Here is a 20,739-nt window from a genome sequence, read left to right on the forward strand (position 1 = left end):
CCACTAGGCCTATTCCTAGAACCCCCAGTGTTCTTGACCAAAATAACCTAGAATTAGCTAGAGTTAATGGCTACTCGCTTAAGTGGGCTTTAGTCGATCCAATAGAAATAGCTAACACAGTGATCACTGAAGACGATGATGTCATTACTAACTTTGGCATAGTGATACAAACCATAAAAAAAGCCCTTACGGTAAAAAAGAATAGTTCCAAGAAGAACAGACAGGGCTGGTTTAATCACACGTGCACTGTTGCCTATACTAAATTAAAACTCGCCTTACACAAGACGGCCAGGGATCGGGAAGAAATATCCAACTTAAGGAGGGCCTATAATATTGCTATCAAGGAACGGAAATTGGAACTAAAACGACAACTCTGGGACCAATTACACGAGAGCTGTCTTAGTAACAATAACGTTATTTTTTGGAAGGTAGTAAAAACACCTTTCTTAACTGATAAGGGTAGTCTTCCAAGTATAGAGGTTGCCATAGACGAAAGAGAATGGGTAGAGTATTTTTCACAAATTTTTAAGATTAATTCACTATTAAATGCCCCTAGAGATAATGATTTTTCCCATCACCAGCCCTCGACTTTCCCTATTGACATGCCCATTACATGCGATCAAGTCGAAAGGGCACTAAATGCAAGTAAGAAAGGTAAGGCCCCGGGCCCCGATGGTGTCCCCATAGATTTCTACAAAACGCATTCCGAGCTCTGGATTCCTTTCTTGACCAGGGTTTTCAATGCACTGTCCTCCATCGGCATCCCCGAATCCTGGAAGAGATCCATATTAGTTCCTATCTTCAAGAAAGGGGATAGGAACCTACCCTCCTGCTACCGCCCCATCTCCCTTTTGGACTCTACAGGAAAAATGATGGGTGGGATATTACTTGATCATTTACAGGAGTGGGTAACGGAAAATAACATTCTATCCGACTTACAATATGGGTTCCGTGAAGGTCTGGGGACCATAGACCAAGCTCTAAATTTATCATTACTAATTGATAAATATGTTAACATCAAAGTTGGAGCTTTATATATGGTCTATGTAGATCTATCAGCTGCATTTGATTGCGTCAGCCATTCCAAACTCTGGCCCATCCTATTAGATCTGGGGGTGGAACAAACCGTAGTAACCTATATTAGGGAACTGTACGCTGATGCATCAGCCAGAGTAAGGTTTGGCACTAGTGGAGAACTCACAGCGCTGTTTGGGGTGGAAAAGGGCGTGAGGCAAGGATGTGTCCTGGCTCCATTTCTATTCACCCTCTATACTAATGGTCTGGAGAGGGAGATGTTGAAAGGAGCTCGGGACCTTCCTATGGTAGCAAATCGCCGTGTACCAGCCCTTTTGTACGCTGACGATGCTGTGATATTGGCCCGTACTCCCAACGAACTTCAGAGGGCCCTAAGTAGCTACGCTTCATTTATGGCCAGCCTAGACCTTAAAGTCAATATTGGGAAAACTTTTGTCATGAAGGCAGGTGTTGGAAGGAAAAATAAAACTAGGCCCATTTATTTGAATAACGAAAAAGGCTATTAACTTCTGACAAGTATCCTTATCTTGGCGTCATGATTGATGAAAAACTTAGCTGGAAACCGGCTGTTGAAGTTAGTAAACTGCAATTTGCAAGAACCACCTCTGCACTTATAAAGTTTTCAAGGAAAATAGGGAAAAAAGCACCTGTAGAGATGGTTAAAATCTATAAAGCCAAATGCCTTTCAGTGGCTCTATATGGAGCAGGCGTATGGGGCCACGCAGCCGTGGCCCCTATCCAATTAGTAGAGAATGGCTTTTTGAAATATCTTCTTGCCTTACCTACCACAGCTGCCAATTATCCTTGCCACGTGGAACTGGGTCTTCCGTATGTGATAGACCTGGTGAGAATCCAGCCTTTGCTACTATGGCATCGGATTTGGACATCAGAACAAACAGTCTTTACCCAGCAAATTATCCAAGACTGTAAGGGCCTAGATAACGCACATAGATCTAGGTGGTTAGTCTATGTCAAAAAGTTTTTAACTGATCTCGGGCTGGAAAAATATTATAATGATCCTACCCAGATTCAACAGTTAACAAGAAAGGTTTTCTATAAACTTTGTTTTAACCATCTTGAAGACCTTAGACTTAACTTGGAGGTTATGAAACAAACAACCAGACATTGTTTATTAGTCCAGACGGTATTTGGGATTCAGCCTTACCTGACCTATAATATAGCTCCATACGAACTGTTTCTTTTAGTCAGGTTTAGACTGAACCTCTTTCATCGTCTGGTGACTTTCCCGTTGAAGAATAACTGGGATAAAATATTGCCACCTTGTTCCTGTGATGGGACATCATCCCAGTCTACAGTTCATACTATTCTATTCTGTAAATATTACATGGATCAACGGAGGAATCTATTAATCCCCCTATTAAAGCGTCGGGGCTTTCGTACATGTCGCCCAGCTTTACTTTTTCTACAGTCACTCGAGGGGGAAGAGGTGGTTTATATTGTCTCAAACCTCCTACAGTATATTATGCGACATAGATTAAATTACCCTAAATTCAGTCTATTTGATTTATGGCCAAAATGATCATAATATACCCTTTTAAATATGTTATTTTTCTGCACTGTCACTTTAACTAACCAGATGGAAAGCACTGCTATCACCCATGTCTATGATGTAAGATGATTTTTAAATTTACAGGTTTTAAGGAGGAATTTTACAATGTATATGTTATAACTGTATCTTTTATGGCCTTTTTTCTGAAATGACGAATAAAGAAATATTGATTGATTGAGAAGTCACTCAAAATGTGCCCTCATTTTCTTTCTTCAGCATTAATCATAATTTCTATGGCAAAATGAACCCCCTCATTGTGTTCCTTTTTAAATTAAATGTTTTAAGTGTTACCAGTTTATTCCAATCAAGATGGCTTCAGGTGTGCCATACTTTTGTCATAATGAAGACAGTAAGCGCTCTAGTTGTTTTTAAGAACACTCTGGGACATTCTGTCATTGGGCTATACTTGGGCTACATCTGGGTGATATTTGGGCTACATTTGGGCTCTTTTGTCTCTGGTGGCCATCTTGGGAGACTTATTTGTTATGAAGTTTCCTCATTTCCTCATTTACTGCAGTCTCCTCAGTAGGAAATACTTTCAGTTTTTTACTTTGATTCCATCAAGAAGGCACTCAGATGTGTCACACATTTGCCATAAATTCAGAATGTTAGCATTCTTTTTGCTCATTAGATCACTGTAGTAAAGCTACTGCTCACCAGGGAAAACTGCTGCTGGTATTGAAAGTGCATGTTTCAGTCTGCATGTCAGAATTTTTTAATGAAATAGAAGAGGATTTGAGAAGTCACTAAAAATGTGCCCTCATTTTTCTTTCTGTAGCACAAATCATACTTTTTATGGAAAAATGAACCCCCTCATTTTGTTCCTTTTTAAATTAAATGTTTTAAGGGTTACCACTTTAATCCAAGCAAGATGGCTTCAGGTGTGCCATACGTTTATCATAAGTAGGACTGTTAGCGCTCTAGTTGTTCTTTGGAACACTCTGGGAAGCTGCAGTAGAACACAAAGGAATCAACTGACAGTCTCTGCCCTTGTTGGATGTACATGTTTTACTGAGAATGTCAGACTTCATTCTCACATGACTGAGAAAGATAATGTGAATTTACAGAAAATAAGCTCTCAGTTTCAACCTCTGTGGGAAAAGCATGAGAAAATATTTTTCTCTCAATCATGATATCCCAGCAGAAGGCTTTTTCACATGGTGAAATCACCTTAGAACATACCACAATTCCTAAAATGAGTATGGTACCATCAACAAATGATTTATAATGTAACTAAAGTCTTAAAACCTTCTATTAACTGCAATGCTTTTTAATGAGGTGCTATCATGTATATTGGTCCCAAGATGGCTGCCAACACTTCTTGGATGAAGTGCTGACAGCCAATCAGATCTCAGGATGAGATGTGTGGTTAGGCTCCGCCCACATATGTATATGATTTTACTTTTGATTTTCTCAGGAACTACTGAACAGATTGACACTAGACCTGCAAAAGGCACTTCCCTGACCTGAGGACTACCTCTCTGCCAAATTTCAAGTAATTCTGTTCAGGCGTTCGGGCTGTACCTTCGACTAAAGGTCCTATGCAAAAATGCATGGGGAAAACGCGTTTTGGGACCCCCCTTTTTTCTCGGCCCCCGCTAGACGAATCACCCCGAGACTTTCAGGGTAGGAGCGGAGCGGAGCGCCCCACCTATTTTGAAAATTTCGCGAGGATTCGTCAACCGGCGCCAAAGTTATTCCAAATAGAATGTTGCGGATTTCCTATGGAAACACGGTCCTAACTATAACTATCTACTGGCGACCGCCAGTAGATAATATATATATATATATTCACTGAAAAAACCATAGGTTTCACACATGTTATAGTTAGCTGGACATTTTACTCATAAAAAACCTATGAAATTCCTCCGTTATAGTTAGTGCAGGCAACTATAACTCACGCGACCGCAATCCTCTGCTGATGCTAATACTGTATTTAGACACTTATTTGCCCATGTCTTCTTCCATTAAATTTTAGCTATACATATCTTACAAATATTTTTTTTTCATAAAGACACATATGTCATCAGCAGAGGATTGCGGTCGCGTCAGTTATAGTTGCCTGCACTAACTATAACGGGGGAATTTCATATGTTTTTTATGAGTAAAATGTCCAGCTAACTATAACATGTGTGAAACCTATGGTTTTTTCAGTGAATTTGCAAGGTTTTTTAAATGCTAATTCCTAACTATAACGTGTGTGAAACCTATGGTTTTTTCAGTGAATTTGTAGGGTTTTTTTAATGCTAAGTTACTTTACGCCATTCGTGGCGTGCGCGCCCACTTAACGCAGTTCGTTCCGTGCGCGCACGGTGCGCTTCGCGCACCGTGCGCGCACATTGAGCACGCGGTGTGCTTCGCGCACCGCGCGCCCACTTTACGCAGTTAGTGCCGTGCACGCACGGTGGGCACGCAGTGCGCTATGCGCACCGCGTGCCCACGTTACGCTGGATGGGCCATGTACGCACGATGCGCTTCGCGCACCGTCCGCAGATGGAGGACATATTATGCGCTTCGTTGTGAAAGGTAATCGTTTAAATGTGCTTTTCGATTGCTGCATATGCCATGCACAAAAGGTGCACTGCGGGCACCTTTTGCACATGGGGTGGGGAAAGTGTGGATACTTTTTTTTTTTAATTTAATTTTTACCGTACGCGTAAGTTGTACGCGGGGGATTCGTCAAGAGGGGGCTGAGAAAAAAGGGGGGTCCCAAAACGCGTTTTCCCCATGCAATTTTCCATAGGGACCTTTAGTCCAAGGTACAGCCCGAACGGCTGAACAGAATTACTTGAAATTTGGCAGAGAGGTAGTCCTCAGGTCAGGGATGTGCCTTTTGCAGGTCTGGTGTCAATCTGTTCAGTAGTTCCTGAGAAAATCAAAAGTAAAATCATATACATATGTGGGCGGAGCCTAACCACACATCTCATCCTGAGATCTGATTGGCTGTCAGCACTTCATCCAAGAAGTGTTGGCAGCCATCTTGGGACCAATATACATGATAGCACCTCATTAAAAAGCATTGCAGTTAATAGAAGGTTTTAAGACTTTAGTTACATTATAAATCATTTGTTGATGGTACCATACTCATTTTAGGAATTGTGGTATGTTCTAAGGTGATTTCACCATGTGAAAAAGCCTTCTGCTGGGATATCATGATTGAGAGAAAAATATTTTCTCATGCTTTTCCCACTGAGGTTTGGAAGGTGATGTATAAGCTAAACTGAGAGCTTATTTTCTGTAAATTCACATTATCTTTCTCAGTCATGTGAGAATGAAGTCTGACATTCTCAGTAAAACATGTACATCCAACAAGGGCAGAGACTGTCAGTTGATTCCTTTGTGTTCTACTGCAGCTTCCCAGAGTGTTCCAAAGAACAACTAGAGCGCTAACAGTCCTACTTATGATAAACGTATGGCACACCTGAAGCCATCTTGCTTGGATTAAAGTGGTAACTCTTGAAACATTTAATTTAAAAAGGAACAAAATGAGGGGGTTCATTTTTCCATAAAAAGTATGATTAGTGCTGCAGAAAGAAAAATTAGGACACATTTTGAGTGACTTCTCAAAACCTCTTCTATTTCATTAAAAAATTCTGACATGCAGACTGAAACATGCACTTTCAATACCAGCAGCAGTTTTCCCTGGTGAGCAGTAGCTTTACTACAGTGATCTAATAAGCAACTAGAGTGCTAACATTCTGAATTTATGGCAAATGTGTGACACATCTGAATGCCTTTGGAATCAAAGTAAAAAACTGAAAGTATTTCCTACTGAGGAGACTGCAGTAAATAAGGAAATTAGGAAACTTCATAACAAATAAGTCTGCCAAGATGGCCACCAGAGACAAAAGAGCCCAAATGTAGCCCAAATATCACCCAGAAGTAGCCCAAGTATAGCCCAATGACAGAATGTCCCAGAGTGTTCTTAAAAACAACTAGAGCGCTTACTGTCTTCATAATGACAAAAGTATGGCACACCTGAAGCCATCTTGATTGGAATAAACTGGTAACACTTAAAACATTTAATTTAAAAAGGAACACAATGAGGGGGTTCATTTTGCCATAGAAATTATGATTAATGCTGAAGAAAGAAAATGAGGGCACATTTTGAGTGACTTCTCAAATCCTCTTCTATTTCATTAAATAAAATCTGACATGCAGACTGAAACATGCACTTTTAATACCAGGAGCAGACTTCCATGGTGAACAGTAGTTTTACTACAGTGATCTAATGAGCAACTAGAGTGCTAACATTCAGAATTTATGGCAAAAGTGTGACATATCTGAATACCTTCATGATGGAATCAAAGTAAAAAACTGAAAGCATTTCCTACTGAGCAGACTGCAGTACATGAGGAAATTAGGAAACTTCATAACAAATAAATCTCCCAAGATGGCCACCGGAGACAAAAGAGCCCAAATGTAGCCCAAAATCACTCAGATGTAGCCCAAATATAGCCCAATGACAGAAGTGTGCAAAACACTTATTATTTTGTGTTTTTGCAGTGTTATATAGTGAAGACTTGTCAGGTATTGGAGTGCTTTACATGAGCATTGGTTACATCACACAAGAACAAATTCATTTTGGTTGTAGATATGGGGAGACTAAGTGATTTGACCAGAATCACAGAATGTCGAGCTGAAGCAGAAACTCCAACCTGGTTCCCCAGTTGCAAAGTCTGCAGTTCTGGAAGTAACACCACATCCTCTCCCCTAAGTGCAACATTTAATCAAGTGGTCAACTGGATAAAAAAACATAAAGGTAACAAATAATTTAAAAGTGCTTTCTCGCTATTTGAAAACTCAGAAAATATGTCCTTATTTTAGTCTTTTAGAGCACTAACCATAATTTTGATGCCAATATATGTAATTATATCATATATGTAATTTCTAAAGGAAATGCTCTAGGTATTACAGTTTTGATTACATCAAGATGACGTCAGGCGTTCCACACTTTTGTAATAAATATAGAATGTTAGCAATCTAGTTGTTCATTAGGATACTGTTGAGAGGCAGAGGCCAGGGGCACGGACTCTGAGAATTGAAGGCAGGTAGGAGGATGCAAAGGCAACAATTTAACGACACTGAGCAGGCAGGAAGGGCCGTGGCAGCACAACAGACTATGGAGGGCAGTGGAAAGGGGTGCAGGGGCAACAAACCAACAATACAGGACTTGCAAGAGAGGCTGTGGCAATGTAATAGACCATTGTGGGCAGAAGGAAGAGGCAATGGTAGTACAACCATACATGCCAACAGACCCGATTCAGCCAGGAAACGTCCAATGTTTTTAAGCTCAAATGGGCTTTATTTTATCTGTCTCCTGTCTACAATCTCCTCTTTTTCAATGTAACTCAAAGGGGAAAATCAATACCCCAGTTTTTTTTCAAAATCTCCCTCTTACCAAGTTCAAAATGTTCGCAAGTATGGTACATTGGATCATGGAAGGAAATGGGGTAGGGACATTGACTTGGATAACAGAGGACAGGAGGGACATGGAGAGGTGCACCAAACTGACCCTGCAGGGCAGGCATCAGGGTTTGCAGCAGCACAATACACCACACAGGGCATGCGGGACGGGAGTGCAGCACAACAATCCATAGAGAGCAAGAGGGAGGGGACAGGACCATGCACATGGACAACAGAGAACAGAGGGGCAAGAGGCAGGACCATAATGGACAGACAGGAGAGAAAGCTGCAGCATAACAGACCATAAAGGGCAGGAGGGATGGATCAGGGGCATTACAATGGAACAGACAAGCCAGGAGGGAGGGAGTAGGGGTCTGCACATGTAAACAGAGGGCTGGGGGCAAGGGGACAGGGCAGGAGCAGCAAGATAGCCATGGAGGTCAGGCAGGATGGGCACTAGAAGCAAGACACACCATGAAGAGCAACAGTGAGACTGTGATGGCATACACACAGACCATGGAGGGAAGGTGGGAGGGGTTCAGGGGCAGCTAACTGACCACACAGGGAAGGTGGGAGGGGCCATGGCAGCACAGAAGACCATGCATGGCAAGTGGGAGGGTTAGTGGTAGCACAATGGCTATGATGGGCAAGAAGGAGGGTGCAGGGGCATGCACAAAGGACGATGGAGGATAGAAGGGAGGGTAGGACCTGTGCACAGACAAGAAAGTTCAGGGGAAGGGGCCTCACAACAGACCGCACGGGGCAGGCAGGAGGGGCAGTTGCAGCACAACAGACCAGGGAGGGCAGAAGGGTGTGGCAGTACAATGGACCATGTAGGACAGGAGGAAGAGGATAGGGGCATGGCATGTGAACAGGCAGGTTGGAGGTGGCAGGGACAGGTTACAGTCATCTGACAATGCTAGGCAGGTGGGAGGGGAGTGGCAGCTCAACAGAACACTCAGAGTAGATAGGAGTGGCAGGTCCATGGAACATGGTGGGCAAAAAGGATGGAGCAGGGGCATGCACAAAGACATCGGAGGGCAGGGGGAAGGAGAATAGGGGCAGCAAGCTAAGCACAGAGTTTAAGCAGGAGGTCAATGATGGGGCATAGAATTGGGCAATGGAGGGCAGGAGGAGTGGACTGGTACATCATACTAAATTGAGGGCAGTGGCAGCACATCAGACCATGCATGGCAGGAGGGAGGAGGCTAGTCCATGGATTCACACAACAGAGGATAGGGAGGAGGGGGATGGGGCAGCAAGCTAACTGTTCAGAGAAGGCGGGTATTAGGAACTTTATTGTTTTTTAAAACGTGTGTCTGTGCGAACTACTTAAAATATGAACAAGTATGCAGCATAATCTCACTTTTATTCAGGAAGAAGAGGACGTTTGTGACTGTGACTCCGGGCTCACTTGGCAGAAACACCCCCTGACCCTCCACCCCCTATCGCAAAATGTAATGCCCGTGAAAAGGGTAGGTGAACACAGTGTTATATAGAACATAGTCCTGAGAGCACGATTGAAAATGAAAACTAGATATAGTGTATGGTATAAACTATGCACCAAAAAGTGTGATATAAGATGAACCGGGCGTAAAATATAATATGCAATACATTGTGCGCAATGACAGATTCATTGGAGAGCGCGAGATCGCACAGGCACTAGCGCGTGCTATGCGATATGCGCCTTGGAGTGTAATATGCACAGGGCAGTGTTGTGTAACCTAACTAGTCTCTAAAGTTGTAATATAAAATATGTGCTGGGGAGTGTAACGTTGCATATGCACTGTGACAAAGATATGGATCCCAGATTGTAATATGTATGGCATAGCACTGTGCGTTATAACATAGGCATGGAGGAAGGCACGTTAGATGGGGCAATATAACCAGTGCGAAGACAAGTGTGGCATGACATATTCACGGGGTGGTGTTACAGTGCACATGGGCTAGAGAGTGTCATAGCATATGCACTAGCTACACAGAGGTGTGTGGCACTCAGCAGGCAATGGTGGGTGTAACACAGCATTGAGCTCTGCCAGGAGCGCGCTGTGACTCTCAAGTGATGTTCGTCCCCTTTCCAGAGAGTAAAATAAAAAGTATTACACATCCGGCAGTGGATTTGTGTTTTATTAACCGTGAGGGGGGTTTCTTGCATAGTTTTGGTCTAATTTTTGTCGAATCTCCTTTGAATGGCTTGGTGTGCATGTGTATTAAATGTGCCCGTCAATAGCTACCCATGTTTGTATAAATAAACGACGAAGGGTGTCTACCGGGATTAGGCACGGTAGGGCATCAGACATGTCAGAGCTTCACTAGTGGTGTAAATACATTCCACGTGGATTCATTGTATGCATAGTCGCCTTTTAATGAATATCACGCAAATCGTCATGGTGATAGGTACGTACGGTTTGTCCAGCATGTCCTAGGTGTGTCTATAAATTTATATTTTTTTAAAATAATAAAAAACAGTGGCCGGCCCTGGGGATTGGGGTCAAAAAAATATAATTAGGAGACAGGCCCTGGGGGATGGGGTCATCAGCGCCAATAAATTAGAATAAGAAGGGGAACCACACAGCCCCCCTTCTTAAAAAATTAAAATAAATAAAAGACTGGCATCGTGCCGGAGGCCACGCCCCCTCCTTTCAGCACTCTGCAAACGCGCCCCCCTGGCGAGTTGTAAGTTGGGGAATTAATTCCTCTTCAATACTGAGGGTCCCTGAGGGCCAACCAGCCCAACAGGCATCTCCAGTATGCACGAGGGAGCTGCGCTGCAGACAGGTGTTCTGAGGCCAAGCCCCTTTTTACACCTCTCTGCAACGCAGCTCTGTGGCGCTTACTGGAGGTACCTAGTGGTCTAGTTTGACCCTAGGGACCCTTAGGATTCAAGGGGACTTAATCTCTCAACTTAGAACAGCCACAGGGCGCGTTTACAAAGTGGTGAAGGGAGGGGACGGGGCCTGAGGTGACGTGTGCAAACACGCATTATGGCACGTTTTAAATTGGGGATATAATTTTCCTTCAATACTGAGGGCCCCTGGGGGCTAACCAGCCCACCAAGTGCTTCCAGTAAGCGCCACTGAGCTGCATTGCAGAGAGGTGGTCCAGGCCGTGCCACTTTTTACACCTCTCTGCAACGCAGCTCTGTGGCACTTACTGGAGGTACCTAGTGGGCTAGTTGGACCCTAGGGACCCTCAGGATTCAAATGAACTTAATCTACCAACTAAAAACGGACACAGGGCGTGTTTATACATTGGTGAAGGGAGGGGACGGAGCCTGAGTTAACGTGTGCAAAAACGCCCTGTGGCCTGTTTTAAGAGGTAGTTTTAATCCCCCTGCCCTATTATATACTAGGGGCTTACAGAGGAGGTCATGCTAATCACAGGGGGACCCCAACGCATAATGTTCCCTAGTGTATGTAGGTGTTTTCACTGTATTCTAAGTGTCTTTTAACATAGCACTGGCTCTAGGACTGGTTAGTCAGACTCAATTACCACCAGTATCCGTCTGAAAAAGTTGAGGGTACAGGATGATTTTGCAACAAGGCTTCTTTCTGCTCTTCTTTTTGTTCTTTCTGCACGTTATCCTTCTTCCTGCACTTTTCTTCGTCTTTGAGGACTTCTGTTGCTTCTTTCCTCACCTCTTTTTTTTCTTTCTGTGCATTTTTTCTTCTTTCTTCACATGTCCTATCTCTGTAGGCATAGTTAGAAATTAGCATTTAAAAAACCTTTGAAATTCACAGAAAAAAACATAGGTTTCAGGCACGTTATAGTTAGGAATTAGCATTTAAAAAACCTCAGAAATTCACTGAAAAAACCATAGGTTTCAGGGGTGTTATAGTTAGCTGGACTTTTCACTTCTACAAAACCATTGAAATTCCCCCGTTATAGTTAGTTCAGCTAACTATAACTTGCGCGCCCGCAATGCACTGCTGATGACGTCACATATTACATCACTCATGACATGGTCAGTGACATCACTCATGACATCACTGATGACATCTCAAATTGGAATTGCTCAGAAGTGTCAGACTTCAACCTACAAATTGAGAAGATGAGTCAACGTTTCCTACAACGAGGTTACCCCTTGGAGGTGATTCTAACAGCAGTAAATAGAGTTCAGAACAAAAATAGAGAAGAATTACTCCAAGTGGGTCGGCATAAAGAAGATACTGCCAACATTACAAGACTCATTATTGATTTCAATAACCAAAGCAACGCACTACAAAAAATGATCTCTAAACATTGGGGAGTACTACTGCTCGATGAAACCTTGAAGAAAATTTTGCCTCCCGGACCAAGAATTACCTATCGAAAGACAGCCTCTCTGAGAGACATTCTAACACAAAGCCACTTTGAAGTTAAACCATCAATCACCAAGTCCTGGTTAACCACACCTGGATTTTGGAAATGTTCAAAATGCAAGGCATGTGAACAGGGTAAAAACATTACCTCTTACCAACTACAGAATGGCCATCATGAAATCATTCAAGACCACATCACATGTGAATCCAAATATGTAGTCTACAGACTGGAATGCCCTTGCCAGAAATATTATATAGGGAGCACGATTAACAAACTCAAACTTCGCATCCTACAGCATCTGCGTGCGATCAAGAACAAGGATTTCACATACCCTATGGCAAAACATTTTTATGACTTCCACTCATGTGACAACAGTCAGCTCAAATACTCTGGCATCAAAATTGTCAAGCAGAAGGAAAGGGGTGGAAATCGTATGCTTGCCTTAAGAAGAGCAGAGTCAAGAATGATACTACTAATGGGTACTGAAAACCCATTGGGACATAATTTGGATGCTGAACTACATGTGCACCTTTAATGGCTCTCAAACTGAAAATCTATGATGGGCACTTTTCAGTCTCTTTTGCCTTCTTGCACTTGTATATACTTCCACGCTTGATCAACAATTGTCATTTGCTCATTATCTTCACTGCATCTCTTCTAAACCACTTACTCTTTGATTGCTATTGGTATAGACTTATGAAATTTACTTTGCATAAACTTGGAATAACCTCCTTTTGACTCTAGATTGGGAACGTTATGAATTTTGACAATAATACGCACCTTGTTCGTTGATTTCACATACTTGATGTAATTAATCACTTCAATGGTACTTCACCTAGATTGTCATTTATAAATTCGCAACTCCATGAGATCAATTGCAATGATTTTCCCAAAACTTTATTTGTATCAACAAACAACCACCATGGTGGCATGAACTATTGTGTTTCTAAATTGATCCAAACCTTCATTTACTTGTAAATAATATATTTTGATCGACGATGCGATATATGTCCAGTATGTTTTCAGTTTCTATTATTAATTTGAAAATGTTGCTTTAAAAGAGACACTCTGGACAATAGGACTCTATGGTCCAGTTGAAGGCTGAGTGCCGAAACGCGTCGACCGTCCTTTTGTGCGTGTCCTTGAAGATTTATGCTGAATAAAAACTAACGGTGAACTCTCTGTGGTGCCGTGCTTTTCCTTTGCTGCGACGAACCCTGGGACTCGGGGTGAAGCCTGAGAGAATTTTTGTTTCATATATATATATGTATATATCTACCAACTGTGTCTATGTTAAATCTATTTGATACATGTTTCCCCAACAACTTGTAAAAGACCGTCAGAGCATTTTTCTTTCTCCCCATCTGTTTGGTACACTGTTCTCTGTTCCTTACACATTTCCCACTGATTAAGAAACTGTATTTATATTTTCAGACCTTTACAATACAAGGAGCTCATATCATTGATGGAGATATAGCTACGACTAATGGGATTCTGCACATCATTGATAAGGTATTTTTGTGCATTTTGAAAATGATATGGTTGTTTGCTTTTTTGTAACCAAATATGATTGATCCATGCTGATAATGCACAAATTCTGTACTGCCCATGGATATCGGCTCACAAATATATCAGGGATAGAAGTGACATTGCACACTATCACGACTATGTGACTCCGGAAAACATCAGACACGTAAACATCCCCCTGAGGATTATCTAGGGAGCAAGGCAGGGAGTATGAACTACAGAAAATGCACAGAAATCTTCGATCTCTGTTCACCATCGGTTCCGGCCGCTGCCTTCAATACCCCCAAGATATCAGAGATCGCATTGGAGGCGGCCATGGCAAACCAGGGGTCCTCTAGCCAACACTTTTTGAGGACGGATTCTTTATGGGTCCCTTCAGGGTAGAGATATAGTGCATTTTTCAGTTTTTTCTTTGTTTTTGGTTAAAAAAAAAGACATTTTAAAAACAAAGGGGCATATTTACAAGTGCTTTATATCCGCTTTTTTGGCTTACAAAGCCAAAAAAGCGGAGATAAAACCAGCGCTCTATTTACAAGAGGGTGTTAACATGCATCATCGCATGTTAGCACCCTTTATCCCAACGCCTCCCTTTGCATCTCTAATGAGATGCAAAGTGGGCGTTACTGGGCGTACCCCAGATGGACAACCTTGTAAATATCGCTGCCCACATGATTTTAGCACACATTAGATTTTGGCGAAAACTGCTGTTTTCGCCAAAATCTAAAGTCTGCTAAAATCCGGATTTAGCCATCCCTAACATAGGGGGTGGATTATGCTGATATGACCCTGTGGGTCGTATCAGCAAGGTTATCCCCCTTTTGCAGGGAACATCGCTGGAAATCCAGAGATGTTCCCTGCAAAACGGCGATAACCTTGCTATCGCTGGAATTTTTATCGCCCTGGAGTAACGTGTTGTTAATAACGCACTACCAGGGCGATAAATGCCAGAGATAGCCTGCGATAATATAATTATCGATAAGCACGGCCAGCGGTGATTATCGCTGGCCGTTGTTAATATGCCCCAAAATGTGTCTTACTCAAATGAAGAAATATTTAGATGCCACAATTCATGAGGTCCTCACATCAAATTATGAGTAGATCTAGGTGAACAATGCATTCCACACCATGGGTTGCGGTAATTATCAGTAAAAACATCTGAGGAATCACATTTAGAGGCTTTTTACCATCAGATTTTGAAGATGTCAGAATTAAACACTACTAACTCTAAGTTGCTGGAAAATGCTAAGGAAATGTTTGCATGTAGAGCAACAGTAAGCCAATGTAAACAGACCTGATGCAAGGGTCCTTTGAGAGGGCTTTGAAAACATGTAAGGTGGTCAAACGGTGGGCACTGGTCCACAAGGCAGCAAGGGTGCAGTGAATGGCATCAGGATGTTCACCGTTCCTCATATCAGCTCACATTTTTAGCGTATACAAAATAATATAAACATAAACATGTAAGACACTGATGGTACTACTGCATGCATTTTTGGAACAATCTGAATCTGTATTACATATAACAGTGGCACAGCAAATTTACTTTAAGTGATATATAACTGTGATCTGAAATACAATATAATGCATGGTTAGCGCTGACAAGGATTGGCAATATGTGGCTTAGTGACGAGAAACATCACTGCGGGTCATTTTGACCTGCAAATATGAGGAGAGATAGTCTAATGAATAAAGATTATGAATTTGGCGGTGCAGGAGCGGGGCTGCACGCCACCACCCGGCTCCTGCACTGCCAAAGTCGACCGCCATCAGATTAGGAGTTTTCTCTGGATCTGGCTGGCAGTCCTTTGGCATTCTCACGATGGTGCCTTTGAAAACTTATTAAGGTTGTCTTCAGATAATTTAATAATTTGGTTTCATTAAATTTCATGAAATCATTGCTCAGTTACAAACACCTAGCATAGAACAGGAACAGCAAAAAATATTTTAATAATAATAAGATGACACAAGTCCTGCTAAAGTAGGTAGCTCTATAAAGAGCTATTCAAATGGTAATTAGCAAACCAATAACGCATGAAAACAAGGTTCGTGCATTCCTATGCTTGCATGTGTTAGGCCACTAAAGCCAAACCTGTTGGCTTTGCCAATGCTGGTTGTAACAGGTGGCAATATTTCGATTTATTTCTACACACCTTTTTACAAGCTGAAAGAGGGATTCACTGGAATAGTTGTTGTAGTTTTCATTATACAAAAATGACACAATCCCTCACTCACACAAGCTGATATGCTTCATCATAGCAAACACAAGGAGATGATGGACGGAGTGCTGAAACTTTTCAGACACTCACCCCCAGTCACAGATCTGGGTTGAATCAATCATCATTCTTTAGCTCACTTCACCACCTCAGTTCAGACCCAGCTATTTGCAAATCAGGCTTGACCCTGTGCCTCATGGGAACAGTCCAGCCCGAACTGCCAAGCCAGGTCTTCACTGAACTGGAAACAAGCATCGTGGGACCAGTTTCGGGGTAACACCTTTCATCAGCCAGGCAAACTTGAATCCAGTGGCAAAGTGAGCAAGGGACCCCCCTCTGGGTATACCCTGCCCACTTAGGTGGAACAAAGCAAACACCAGGAGATGATGGACGGAGCGCTGAAACTTTTCAGACATTCACCCCTAGTCACGGATCTGGGTTGAATCCATCATTATTCTTTAGCTCACTTCGCCACCTCAGATCAGACCCAGCTATATGCAAATAAGTCTTGAACCTGTGCCTCATGGGAATGCTTCATCATAGGGCTGCTCCTCATCTTGAATGTAAAGCTAGGATGGGCACTCTTGAGGTTTTTTATTTCTTACCTAGATGGGTAGGTCTTAGAGAGGGTAAGTAGCAAGGGCCATGAACATTAAGGGGCCTATTAGGATGGGGGCCGGACTTTCGTCCACCCGCCACCCTAGCGCTGCTGGGACCGGCCACCAGTGTTGGGGCGGTCCCGCACCGGCAATTGGGATGCCACGGCCACGGTGGCGGTGGCATCCCCCATCCACAACATTGTGGCGGGCGGTGCTCACAGCACTGCCCTCCACAATGCTGTTGAAGCACCTTGTGCATTTGCATGCATAACGTGGCAGGTACCACGCGGTGCCTGCCATGTTGTGCCTGCAAATGCAGGGGGGTACCATAGATACCCCCCATGTGCACCACCCACCCCCCCAACACCCTGGGGGCCCGCAACAAGCCCCCAACTGAGAAGACCGCATGCCTTTCCATGGCGGCAACACTGCCACGGCAAGGCTGCTTCCCGCTACCATTGTAATATGGATAGCGGTGTCTGCTAGACCATATGCCACCATATGCAACCTTTTTTCGGAAAAGCGGCAGACAGTCTTCCCGTTCACCGCGGTACCCCCCGCCATCATAATATGGCGGGGGGAAATGGGAGGCGGGTGGGGGATAATGTTGGGCGGATCGCCACTGCCATGCTGGCGGTGGCGATCCGCCCGACATACTAATAGACCCCTAAGATTGTGTACAGTCGGGTATGCATGAATTTTGTTGACAATCCTACTTTCACAAGATTAAAAACAAACAGTGGTATTATGCTTCTATGTGTTTTACATGACAGCATGAGTGTCTATAATTTATGCCACTTCTGGTGATTAGGCTTTCATCAGGACAATGGCCCTACAACTTTTCTATCTCCTAAACATTCCCTAGTAGTATTTTTCAGCATTAAAATAAATGGCGATTGAGAGTGATAAAATTCAGAGAGCTGCAAGATGCACTTTGCGTATATACCTTTCCTCGTTTTAAGTACTTTTAAGATCTCCCTAGGCCTGGAAGAGGTTTGCGCTTGTTTTTGTTTATGAAAACCTTGCAATCTACTATAGCAAAGTGACCAGGCAAGAAGCAATATTTACATATACATTTATTTATCGGATATTTTCATGTTTAGACCTATTTCTTTTTCTACATTGGTGGAAAAGTGAAAGTTTCATAGTGATTTGTTAATGGGGTGCAAAGAGATTTAAAAAAGGAAGTGGTCAAACCAGCTATTTCCATAAATGCATTTTCCATAGACATTTGAGTAGCACATAGAGCAACTACAGCTGGACAAAACTGAATTACATTTGTGTGGATTATAGATTATGGTGTGTAGAGGATCCTTTGTGGGTTACAGACAAGTAAGAAATGTATTTTTAAGTTAGATGGCATAAAAACGTATTGATACCTCAGGCCTCTATATTTTCCTGAAATGTTGCATTATTTTCCAGAAGCGCCGCTGTGCATAGCAATGACAAGTTATCATGTGATTGGCTACTGATTTCCTTTACAAAGGTTAAAGGCAGCCATGTTATTTTTCTGTACAGTTTGCCTTCTGCATTACGCCTTTAGATACAGTTACGTATTAGGTTTGATTTTTTATCCTACCTATTACAATTTATTAAAGTGGAAATAGGTAGGAAAAAATATTTATAACTATCTATTTGTTTTAAAACAGTACTGAGGAAGTACAGTTGTACCTAAAATAAATTAAAAAATAAATAAAAATGTTAAAAAAGTAAAAATATGCTGCACTAAAATATAGCCAAATATCGTGTACTGCTATGAATTTTCTATTTTTAACCTATTTAAATGAGCAAAAGCTTACAGAGCACTGCGGTAATGCCTGCAAATTACTGTATGACTTACTTTTTTTTTTAAATGCCCAGTTCCCCCTATACTAATATACAAGTAAATAGAAAATTATAAATACAGTTTTCTATATATTATCACTTTTATAAAGTGGTAATTGGTAGGGAACAACAATGCAACCTGCTACTTACCTGTATTGAAGCAACCAAACTGTGCTAAAACTACATGACTGCCTACATTACCTCTAACTCTTGCCTTCTCCATGCCCTGCTTATACCATTTTATATTATCTCAGTTATACCATTTAAAATGATAGTATTTACAATACTAGTTATGACATTGCAACTCACATCTTTTATTAGAATATAGTGCATGGTAGAGAGGTGATTTATAGTTAATGTTATAGTTAATTTTATGAGTGTGAATACACTGTGCATGAAGGTGCATGAGTGATAATAAATTGAAGGTGTTGCGTAAATTCTACGTTAAGGGTATAAGTAGAAATAATTTTTATGTGGTTTAATTTTGGGTTGTAGTTAAACAAAAAATATAGCTTTATGAATTTAAAGGTGTTGTGTGAAATATATATAAATAGAAGGTAAAACTATACCTTTAGAATTTGTAATGTTTGTGTATTTTAAGTTTGGTTTGTATAGAGAATAAGTAAAGTTTTCATAACTATAACAACGGTTTAACCTTTGTTTTTTTTCTTCCCAAAAATATATATGTATGTTTACATCTGTTTTGGGGGTGACTTCCCCAAATACTCCCTATTTGAATACTCTAATTCTCCTTTACCTTTACCCTGCCCCTCTACCCAGCCCTGAACCCTAAAAAGCCCTTTCCTTTCTTTTCTCCTACCCACCTCTGAACCAACCCGAAAAAACCCTTACCTCTCGTTACCTTTAACATTCAGGTACCATAAAATTCCCTTACCTCCCTTTATGTCTGCCTGCCCCAAAACCCTAACACCTTACCTTCCTTCACCTCTGCCGTCCACCATCCTTACACATTCCTTAACCCTTATCCCTTATCCATTCCTTAACCCTTTTCCATCCTTTAAGCCTTAAATTCCTTTTTTTCAATTGCATAATATTTATGGCATTTACCAAACAAATACCTTTGTGGTAAGGTTCTGTGTGGTAAAGTACCAAAAAAGGGTCTGCGTGGTACTTGCCTACTTACCTGCATGGTAACATCCTGCTGGGTAAAGACAGTAGGGTAAGGACTGCATACCCAAAATGTATTTTCCAGAGGGGTGTAGTAAAAAAAATAAACAAGCATTTGCAGTGCAACAGGTCTCGCATTAGTGAAAGGTTGAGCCTTGGCATTGCTAATAATAATGCAATACCAATCGCTCAATCTTAGATTAATGCGAGACCTTTTGTATTGCAAATTATTGTTTTTCTAATTCTTTATTTTTGAAGCAATTGCAGTACCCGTGCTTTAAAGCTAAAGCACTTGTGCTGCAATTGTAACAAAAGTAAAGAAATAGAAAAAAATGCCTGCGCTGCATTAATGTTCTCTATTTATTGGCTTTGGAAGCCATCATGGCAACCGCGCTTTAGCTTAAGATGTTTAAAGCTTAAGCACGGATGCTGCCATTGCTCCAAAAGTAAATAAATGAAAAAGAAATGATGGGCGCATGCTTATTTTTCCTATTTATTTAATTTTGTTACAATCGCTGCACCCACGCTTTAGGTTTAAACGTCGTAAGCTGAAGCACGGGTGCCGCAATTGTAACAAAAGTAAAGAAATAGAAAAAAAAGGCATGCAGTCACATTTTTTTTCTATTTATTTACTTTGTAAGCAATAGCGGCACCCACACTTAAGATTTTTAAAGCTAAAGCACGGGTACCACCATTGCTACAAATGTAAACAAATAAGAAAAGAAAGGCGAGGACGCCATTATTAAAGCTGAGGTGTGTTGCGCTGGTTAAAAAAAATAAAAACGTTGGGGGTGAGCGTGTCCTGCCTGCTGTTGCTGGCAGGAGAATATGATTTAAGAAAATAGTGCTCAGAGACTGTAATTATAGCATCTACAGTAACAACACATGTAACAGGGGCAGTCTTCATGGTAGTTTACAACAAGAGAAAAGGCAATACTAAGGAGGGACTACTAAACCTATTGACCAATAACAAGCTACCATTTACAAAGGACAGTAACAGGAGCCAATTAAAAAAGTTGGGCGGAAAATGGGCGGAGCTTAATACCCATATCCTGACTACAGCTGCTTAGGCGAGACCTAAAAATGGTAAGACGTCACTTAGGCATAGCACAAAACTAGAGAACTGTTCCAAGACTCA

General features: G+C 41.8%; 1 protein-coding gene across 1 annotated transcript in view; it reads left to right on the top strand.

The window, feature by feature from the left end:
* The window catches only part of LOC146855445 (stabilin-2-like), a 1,201,024-nt gene that overhangs the window by 470,525 nt on the left and 709,760 nt on the right, over nucleotides 1-20,739 (top strand). The window contains 1 exon segment of the mRNA XM_085653243.1: nucleotides 13,748-13,825. Within this exon segment, the coding sequence (XP_085509369.1) occupies nucleotides 13,748-13,825 (78 nt within the window).

The sequence above is a fragment of the Triturus cristatus genome, chromosome 4_1, assembly GCF_964204655.1.
Source record: "Triturus cristatus chromosome 4_1, aTriCri1.1, whole genome shotgun sequence".
Taxonomy (NCBI): domain Eukaryota; kingdom Metazoa; phylum Chordata; class Amphibia; order Caudata; family Salamandridae; genus Triturus; species Triturus cristatus.